At 32.8% G+C, this 10,138-nt stretch overlaps 2 protein-coding genes across 3 annotated transcripts; one reads left to right on the plus strand and one right to left on the minus strand.

The window, feature by feature from the left end:
* The first annotated feature begins 584 nt into the window (after positions 1-584).
* LOC111391229 (protein PLANT CADMIUM RESISTANCE 6) lies at positions 585-4,010 on the plus strand. Its single transcript, XM_023016395.1, has 4 exons — positions 585-1,205; positions 1,286-1,357; positions 2,110-2,322; positions 3,745-4,010. The coding sequence occupies exons 1-4, from the start codon at positions 743-745 to the stop codon at positions 3,825-3,827; spliced, it is 831 nt and encodes a 276-aa protein (XP_022872163.1). The 5' UTR covers positions 585-742; the 3' UTR covers positions 3,828-4,010.
* Positions 4,011-6,209: 2,199 nt separating this feature from the next.
* On the minus strand, positions 6,210-9,614 carry LOC111391231. 2 transcript variants are annotated; one of them, XR_002702087.1, is made up of 3 exons: positions 8,698-9,614; positions 8,574-8,601; positions 6,210-6,617 (listed from the first exon to the last, which is right to left on the minus strand). XR_002702087.1 is itself a non-coding variant. In XM_023016396.1 (2 exons), exon 1 carries the CDS (start codon positions 9,525-9,527, stop codon positions 8,730-8,732), a length of 798 nt encoding a protein of 265 aa, XP_022872164.1. In that variant the 5' UTR covers positions 9,528-9,606; the 3' UTR covers positions 8,399-8,601; positions 8,698-8,729. The 2 variants fall into 2 exon arrangements, 1 of the variants encoding a protein (XP_022872164.1); XM_023016396.1 differs by lacking the exon at positions 6,210-6,617 and having other exon boundaries at positions 8,399-8,601; positions 8,698-9,606.
* Positions 9,615-10,138: the final 524 nt, after the last annotated feature.

Here is a 10,138-nt window from a genome sequence, read left to right on the forward strand (position 1 = left end):
TACATAATTATTGCACATAATGATGTCCATAATGTGATGTGACAATCATCCAATTGTTGATGTGAAAGTGTGAAATTTGAGTTAAATATTAGATTCAGTGCCACGTGTAATTATGGACACCATTATGTAAACAATTATGTACGTGTAGCACTTCTCAATCAATATTTTCGTCGCTCAATATTGAAAACATGAAATTGATTCCCTAAAATTACTTTTATAATATAGAAATAAAATCGTAATAAAGATGAATTCGAATTGATTAATAGGTATTTAGAGTAATTCAAGACTTTTTGGTCTTAAAACAGAAAAGATGAACATTCAAACAAATAGTTAGACTAAGTTTTAGAATCAATTTTTTGATTGTTAGAGAAATAAGTGAGTTCCGCCTGTAAGTGAAAAGGTCAAAAATGACAATTGATCATATTAAATAAAGATCAAGAAATTGATTTTTTCAGAACCAAACAAGGGCTAAAGTTAAATTATTTCTCGTTCAATCTGATTCCTTTTTCGTTAATACAATCAATGGTTCCATTTTCATAATTTTCAATAATAGTTTGTTTAATCGAATTCTCAAGAAGCTCGAACCAAACTACTCGATTTCCACGCGTATGTAACGATGACGTCAAAATAAATTACTCATCACCAATTTATTAACGACTCATTCATTGTCTTCCAATTTAAAAGTGCACTACTTACCATCCATTCCCCCCTACGTTCCAAGCAAATCGATTTTACAAACCAAATGGGAAAACCCGGAGATGCGCCGGCGCCGTCGCCACCACCAAACCACCAACAACGCTCCACACTGAATAAACCTCAAGACTTATATCCTGATGAAGATGAGCCACAGCAGTTTCCTCCGCCGCATCGCCACCCTCACTCTTTTCCTCCGCCTCATGACGACGAGGATGATTACGCTACTCCAGTAAATGCACACGCTTTTCCTCCTACTCACGACAGCGATTTCACTTCTCCTCCGGTGAAACCACAAGCCTTTCCTCCGCCTCAAACTCATTTTCAGCAACAGCAACAATTTCAGCCGGGACAAAACTTTGCTGCTCCACCAGTACACGGTAGTGTACCGGTCGGGCATCCGGCAATGCAAGGTTCTCCGTTTAACCGGCCGGCTACTCAGATTGCAGTACCTACTACTCCCAATGGTTGGAGTAGTGACTTGTTTGATTGCATGAATGATCCTCAAAATGGTAATCATCTCTCTTTCTCTCTAGCTAGCTTCCTTCCATGAATTTACAGTAGAAAAATTACTTCCGTTTGTATATTTCAGCTCTCATCACTGCGTGCTTCCCCTGCGTAACATTTGGACAGATTGCAGAAATAATTGATTCTGGACATACCTGTAAGTCTATAACATTTTTCCTTTATAAAAAACTTGAAGCTTATGTTGCAAGAGACAAACCTTTTGTTGCTGTTTTGATATGGGCTCGACTTCAAATACTGTCTTGATAAATTACTCCGGCCAAAAGGTGTCGTAAAAAGGTTACTTGGCTGCTGATAGCACTTGTAGTGTGTCATCTGAGCATCCTTGAGGAAATTGTGACAACCCGAACGTCTCTGCCCAAATTGTTAACTTACCTACTATTCGCTTTGGGATTGAACTCATCTTATTTCTTATGGATTTCTATCGCGTTCCTCAAAATTCGAACCCAAAGCCTCTACCTTATATTCTCCCATAAGACAGAGATTTTGTATTCGAATCCTGAAAGACGCGACAAAAAATCGTGAAAAGTAAGATGAGCTCGGACTCTCTTAAAATTGACAGTACATAAGACATAACAAATTGAGCTCGAGGCCTCGATTGTTACAGAAATACCCTGCCAGCCCACTTTTGCTGGCACTTTTTTATAAGTAGGTGGTACCAACTAAATTGGTGCTTAGCACTTGCAGTTCTATATAGTATTATTCTTTTGAAAAACTCAATGAAATTTTTCGAGATAGTCAAAAATATTTACTATAACACGTAATATTAAATGCTTCGAAAACGTTTTGAAAATCGATAGTCCAAACCTCTTGGAAAACTCTACAAAATTGAACTGATGATGGGTCTATTCTAATTTTATTTTTATTTTTATTTTTTATTTTTTTGTGTAGCATGTGGGACGAGTGGAATGATGTATGGGGTAATTGCGTTTTGCATAGCAATTCCATGCATAATGTCGTGCACTTATCGAACCAAGTTGAGGAGTAAATTTGGGCTAATTGAAACTCCGGCGCCAGATTGGGTAGTTCACTGCTTTTGCGAATGGTGTGCTCTTTGTCAAGAATATAGAGAGCTCAAGGATAAAGGCTATGACCCCGCTATTGGTAAAACTCTCTCCGTCTCTCTCTCTCTCTCTCTCTCTCTCTCTCTCTCTCGGCTTACTCTTCTTGGACAATCCCCTGCGCAAACACCCGACCACTAGGAAGACGTCACATCGTCCCCCATTTGGATAGGAGATTGTCCAAGTAGTAGGGCTCCTCTTTTCCATGAAAAACACACGTTCCACTGCTTATCGTCCCTCAATCACATAAAAACTGTCATTACAATATCTTTAAACTAGAAGATTAAAATGCAAGCGTAAATTGAAAATTTAGCCTATGTTTGGGCTCTATCAAAATGAGATTTTTGGGAAAATGTGTTTCGAAATAGTGATTTTTTTCTAGAATATATAGTTAAAAAATGAGGAAAAATTTTGAATTTATGTGTAATATTATTTCATGGAAGTGTGTGTGATTGAAAATGAGTTTTATAAAAATCGAGCCCAAAAAGCACAAAGAGAATGCACTACTAATTCTCAAGGCAAAAGTAGCTCGATGTTTTATACTTGTAGTCTTCAACCTTCGAAAAAATTAGCAACTTAGTCCCTCTTTATAGTTTGCATCCATGTTGGCCATTGAGTAAAGTTACATGAATTGTACATCAGTACATGCCTTTTAATAAAAATTAAAATAGTCCACCCAGAAATAAATACATAAATAATTAAACAAAGGGGTGAGTATCTAACTCTCTTGACAGATATTCAAGCCTATCATAATATTATGATTTCAAGGAATTGATGCAAGAAAAACTTTTATGACTTAGCTCATGTTTGGTAAATTTCTTTAATTTTTTTTTTTCCAAATTCAGTTTTAACCACACGTTCTCCCTGTACAATAATTTTATAAATTGATCCATAATTTTTCCCTACTTTTTAACTGCATATTCTCCAAAAAATCAATTTTCACAAAATTTATTCTAAAAACGTCTATATCAAACAAGCCTTATTATTTATTTCATCAGCAAATATAAAGATTGTGGAACTCACACAAAACTCCATAATTGTTATTGAGCTTATCAGCTTGTTTGAGCTCCATTATTTAGAAAAAAATGTATTCTTTTACAATATTTTGACATCATTTCAACTGCACATTTTTCAATAAAATAATATTATACGTAAATTCAAAATTTTCCTTATTTTTAAACCACACATTTCCTATCAATATACTATTCAAAAATTCATTTTTTTTCCTCCAAAATGGGGCTCAAACAAGGACTTTAACTCTACTATAAAAAAATCTATATATATATATATAGCATTATTCTGATAGTAAAACATTTTTATTAGTTTTTTCCACCATTATAATTTATTAAAAAATAATACTATGTCTCATTATTGATAATCCTCTTTCTGTCCCTAAAAGGGAAAAAAAAAAAAAAAAATCTTTCAATTAAGTCCTTTAAAGTAAAAACATTGTTCTTTTGTTTAGGGTGGCTGGGAAATGTGGCGGCTCAGCAGCAGAAGCAACAGCAGTTTCCTATGGCAGCTCCAATGGGGCAAAGAATGGTTTGATTTCTATATTTCTATCATAAATTATTTATGTAATAATTGAAAGTCAAATATGTGTTTGTTTAATTTCTATATTTGATGTTTATCCTTTGCAAATTAATGATTTCATGTGGCTTTAAATTAAATTGCTATAACTGAGAGAGTGAGGATTTCCTATTGTAATAAATTGTGAAATTTTAAATGTTTTGAAATATCCAAATAAATAGGTGTATTTATGATCGATGATTTCTATTGTAAAGAAGATGGTTTTCATAAAGTGTATGATTGAAAGAAGGAAAGAAGATAATTTAATCGGAACCAAATTGTGCAATTGTAAAAGTATAGGGACTGTGATTGCACAGTGCACAAGATTTGGGGGCTGTTCCAGCAATAACGATAATTTCAACACAACCCTTGGAGGTTTTCAATCAATAGCCCCCTATTTTCCCATCTGTTTCTGTTTGGTCCCCTTTTTCCTCTTTTGCTTAGCTTGCATCCTTTTCTCTTTGCAATCTTGGTCCTTATCTTGAAATCAATCTAAATTGATACTCAACATTTCTCAATCATTCGTAATCAATTTGATGAAAGTTTCGAGAGTTTTCAATATAGGATAAAGAAGACTTATACGCCGATTTTTGATGGACTAAAACTTAGAGATTCAATGAACAGAAATAGTATTTTACTTTACGTTAACTTCTTAAAGAAGGATAAGAGTTTCTTTAGCTTTATTCCTCTCGTTGTGCTTGAATGAACGTTATAATCGAGCAGGTGGAGCAGTATATAATATCCAATATGAAATTTTTTCGACTCTTCCACATGACAATAATTTACTTGAAGGACACTTCATGTGGTTTCTCTTCACCTAATGGAAAGGGACATAAAGCACAAAAAAAAGAAAATTAAGATATGAAGCAGGTTGTGCTTGGTTTTATTATTTTTTTATCATATATGATGGTACAAATAACAAAAAGACCTTAAGTCAAAAAAGTTTCGAACTGATCACTCTCATTTTTATCCCAACGGTATCATTAACTAATGGATAATTTTTATTTTATTTATTTATTTTAACTGAAGCTCCATCAATGAAGTGGTAAGTTGTACAGGATATAATTGGAAAGGATAACGAATTATAGACATATAATAAAATTTATTAATTAATACTCGTCAAAGTTTGACACAAGAAGTTTCAAAAATTTAATATATGGATCAAGAAATTTAAACATCTGAGGAAAGAGAACCATAGATATAAGAAAAAGATGTTGTGTATGAATCACTCGCATATTTTTTCTGAGTTATATGAATCTACGGGATTGCATTTTTATTGGAAACATTCCCTGAGATAAATTCTTCGAGAACTTCTATAGTAAATGAAATATATAGATTTTGATCACTTTGTTCCTGCAAAGATCATTATTAAATACCAGAATGGAATCTCAGTCTACATTGGCATCGTAATATCATATTGGGAAAGAAGATTGAGATTGAGATTGATAGAAACGCGAGGATATGGATTTAAGTTTTTTTACATTTTCCGGTGTAACCTTCGTTTCAATCAAATTTCTCAGCAATGTGGAACAAAATACTTCTATTTTCTAACCTAAAAATGCACATATACAAGACTTCAATACAGAGAAGAGGAACTGATGTTAATTGTTGCATCCCACAATCTAAGCAGCCCATTACGCCCACAGGTATAATCCTTTTCCTTCCAAGGTCACTACTAAAAAATAGCTTTTCACCTACGGAAAATTGCATCCGTTGGTGATTAGAAACGGATTATCCGTTGGTAAAAGTAATTCATTTTTAGTTACGATAATTAGCAACGTATTTTCCGTTGGTAAAGATTATATCTTTTTACCAACCGATATTCCATGTCTAATATAATCGTTTAACATTTGGATCTTCCTCCAACGAATATTCCGTAGGTGATGTACTGAATATTACCAACGGATTGCATCCGTTGATAATTAGAAACGAATTATCCGTTGGTAAAAGTAATTCACTTTTAGCTACAATAATCAGCAACGAGTTTTTCGTTGGTAAAGATGATATCTCTTTACCAACGAATATTTCGTGCCTAATATAACCGTTTAACATTTTAATCTTTTACCTACGGATATTCCATTGGTAATTAGAAACGGATTATCCGTTAGTAAAAATCATATCTCTTTACCGAAACGGATTATCCGTTAGTAAAAATCATATCTCTTTACCAACGGATATTCCGTACCTAATATAACCGTTTAACATTTTGAACTTTCAACAACGGATATTCCGTTGATAAAAATAATTCATTTATCCCACATCGAAAGTTTACAACAATATCTTTGTAGCTGCTCTCTATAAATTTGTGGTCTAATAAGGAGTTAAACAATATTTTGACCTTTCAATTTAGTTGACTAAAAATGAAAAAATATTATAATTATTAAATAAATAATAATAATAATAATAAATAAATAAATAAATAACTTTTTTACTATACGATTATTTACAATATTGATTTTCACCAATTGTAATGGTAGATATTTACCAACGAAAAGTCGGTTGGTATCGGTTAAGACTTTTACCAACAGAAATTTCGTTGGTAAAAGATTCACACTTTATCAACGGATTTTTCGTTGGTAAAATGTTTACTCTTTACCTACGGCATGATCTGTTGGTAACTATCAACGACCCTCAAATTACCAACGGATTTGTGGTTGCAAATATTCCGTTGGTAAAGATTATTAGCAGCGGATATTGAAACTTTAGGAACGGAAAATCCGTACCTGAAACTCTGTTGTTTAGTAGTGGGTCTGAAGTTGCACATCTTACCTAAAATCAAAATAAATGTGAATATTAATAAGGAATCGGGATAAAGAGAATAGTATGTAACTAGTAAACAAAGATGACAGGTTTGGGCCAAGAGTCAACCCAAACGCTATTTGTTTGGTTGCCGACCTGCTTACACAATGTTCAGTGACGCATTAACATGTGTATCAAGATTTGAAATTTCATTTTAAAATATCAATCTTATTAAAAGAAGTAGCAAAAATCCTCATGAATTGATCTATATTTTTATCTTTATTCGATATGAAATTTTTTATCCATTAATATGTCCCGAAAGATGGTAACTCGTTTGAGTAGGCCAATCTTGAAATCTCTGTCCTCATTTTTATTTTTTTTACTTGAATCGAATCGCTCGTTGGAGCGTAATGGACTCTAATATCTTATGGGCTCCGTCTTGAAAGATAAACCTCATTAAGAACAGTGACCCAAATTGTAGAAAAACAAGATAAGAGAGAATAACTCTCTATATTTCAATACATTTAAAATGCAGAGACTCCTAGCCTTTAAATAAGTAAATACAGAAACTAAAGAGGCTAAATATTAGGCCAAAGTTACAACAATTCAGTTATACTAGGTAATTATTCCTTAAAGGATTAAATCAAGTGAGACCAACTTAAGATAATGTGGAAACAACACTAGGAAAATAGGTAATACTACTCACTTCCAATATAAACCCTTAGACCATTTTCAAGATACTTTTTAAATACGAGATGCTTTCTACTTTATAGAGTCAATCTTTAAAATCATGCTAAAAAATACTCATTAAATTAACATTTTAATTTAGAGAGTCAAACTTACTCTCTATAGTTAAATTTATTCAAAATATTTCAATTTTCAATGTAGGAAAATAATATAATAATCTAGAGAAAAAGTTAGTTAAAATAAAATATAGAAATAGTAAAATTAAATGTTAAATATAAAGAGTTTGTTAGAGTGCTCCAAATTTTTTTCTCTTTAAATTTATAAATGTTCTCTAAATAATAAAATATGTTCTTTAGAAATAGAGAGTTTTTTGAAAATACTCTTATAAATTAGTTTATATTTCATTTTTATTCAATGTGAAATTTTATCCCTTAATAATGTGCATGTTCAGTAAAGCTTATAACTACTTATAAGCTGAACAAACTCTATTTTTATCTAAACATTTGGTAAGACTTGTTGATACCAAAGGCGATGCGAGAATTGAAATTAACGAAGTTTTATGAAATATGTAACAAAATCACAAAGATGAAACGAGATTTAAAGTAAAAAAATCAAAGTGAGTTAAGCTGAGGAAACGATGTTTTATTATAAAGACAATATGAAGAGAAAATTAAAGCACAATAAATTTGGCTTGAACTAAACTGAAAGAAGATGTCACTATTTATAGGTACATACTATACCATAAAGATGAAAATAATGTGAAATAAGAAAATAATATATTTTCAATAAAATCGCTTGAAAATAAGGAAACAATTTTTTCCATGTGAAAATAAAGAAACAATTTTTTTCTTAATTTGGATCATAAACTCAACAATTTTCACCTTGAGACAATTTATAGTCCAACGAATGAAACTCCAAAATTTTTCAACCTGGAAAAATATGTCCAATTGCATCGAAATAATGGAACTCTTCAAAACAGTAATCAAAACTCTCCATCACAAAAAATAAAAATAAAAAATAAAAATCTTCGTCTATCCGGCGTCCACAAGCGATACATGAACCCAACTCTCAAGTTCCCAATAGTACTGCACACAAAATGTAAATCTCTAGACTGGCAAGAACAATGATACATGAATCATGATTTTTCAATTAATAACTTCATGTGAAAACCACAAATAAAGAGAGAGGAAAGCAGAAGAAACAACATAGACAAACAAGGACATTAAAATGAAGTCCTGCATTGAAAATGGTACAGTACAAACTTTAGAGAAACTTAATTGCACTCTTAAAGTACATCACCTGCATTGAAGTTGGTTTAAACCGCAGCCTGTATCGAAATTCAGAGGAGATGAAGTAAGAATGTAGACAAATACAAGAAAGCTAAAAAATGAATATGAAAAAGGTTCACAACAGATAATGTTACCAGTAAATGATTGGAATGGATAACTTTGAAACTCAGCGCCTTTTAACTATCGTCTTAATGTATAACTCGAAGGCATCATTACCCCAATCCAATTGTGCCTCTTCTATTTTCTTTGCCGATTCTACAATTGAATCACCACAGTAATCCAACTCGATGTATTGAAGAGTTGGAATTTCTTCAAAACCACTAGGGATCTCATCTAGCTCGTAGCAATCCCAAATGACTAGGCGCTCGAGTCTTGGGAAGTGGATACTGTCAGCTCTCCAGCTCTTTAGGTCAACCCTGTATAATTGCAAGTATTTCAATTTAACAACTTCAAGTTTTGATGAACTGCCGACTAGATGACCCATGATCTCCACCATGGCATCATCAAGACCAACCATAGTGCTCTGACCTGAAGAAGCTGGCCTTAATGAACCAGCAGGCAACGAGGTGTTGTGCTCCAAATCTTCCTGTATGCCACTCTCATCCTCAATCTTCCCTGCCCCTATCTTTATGGAATCAACTTCTTCAATTAGTTTTGCTATTTCATGGAATGAAGTTGTAAAGATGTCACCACTATGACTTGCAGATTCTTCAAGAACTCGATCTGCAATGCAGAATTCAATGATATCTTCAGTTTGACATGCTGCATCGCTGATCTTTCTCTCCAAACCTTCGAATGATTCAATATTTTCTTTTGGAAAATTATCAAGAAAATCTTGCAAGTAAACAGCTTTTTCGAGGAGGGAAGCGATTTGTTGTTTCTCACCCGGAAGAAGATAAGAACAATCATATTTCAAGGTGCGCTGTAGAATGTGAGTAAGAGAAAGAAGATGAGAATAAGCCATTTCTGTTCTCTCCTATGCAAGTATGCACTGTTTAAGAATGTTGATAGCAATTTCCAATATCTTAATTGAATAAGAGGCTGGAAATGTTGACTTTGAGAATAAAAAAGTACAATAAATTGCTACAAAAATATTGTTTATTGAATGGATGTAGACTTCCCACCAAACTACTGTTAAGCTCCTGTGTGTAACCGCTTATTCTCCTATTTCTGAGCCATTTTTTCACCGCTCATTGAATGGATGTAGACTTCCCACCAAAACTAAATGCACATGGTCCCATCTCTGCTCTCTCCTATCACAGACTTGAAAGATAGAAAATTGAAGCAAATGAAAGAATTCATCTCACCATACCTATATGTTCTTTCCAAGTGAAAATAACTTACATGTTAGGCACTTGAAATCAAAAACTAATGGAGACTTCACCATAGCTATAAGTCACGTAGATTATTTTTGTTTATCAATGGATGAGCACTTCTCTATCTTTCATTTAACTTCAAGTATTTCATTATATTTACGTTTCAATTCACTATTTATGTATCACCACTTTTAACTCGTAGCCCATTTCCGCGTTATTACGCAACTCCATTTCTAGATATCTTAATTCATTCTATCCA

Source organism: Olea europaea, unplaced genomic scaffold, assembly GCF_002742605.1.
Source record: "Olea europaea var. sylvestris unplaced genomic scaffold, O_europaea_v1 scaffold769, whole genome shotgun sequence".
Classification (NCBI taxonomy): domain Eukaryota; kingdom Viridiplantae; phylum Streptophyta; class Magnoliopsida; order Lamiales; family Oleaceae; genus Olea; species Olea europaea.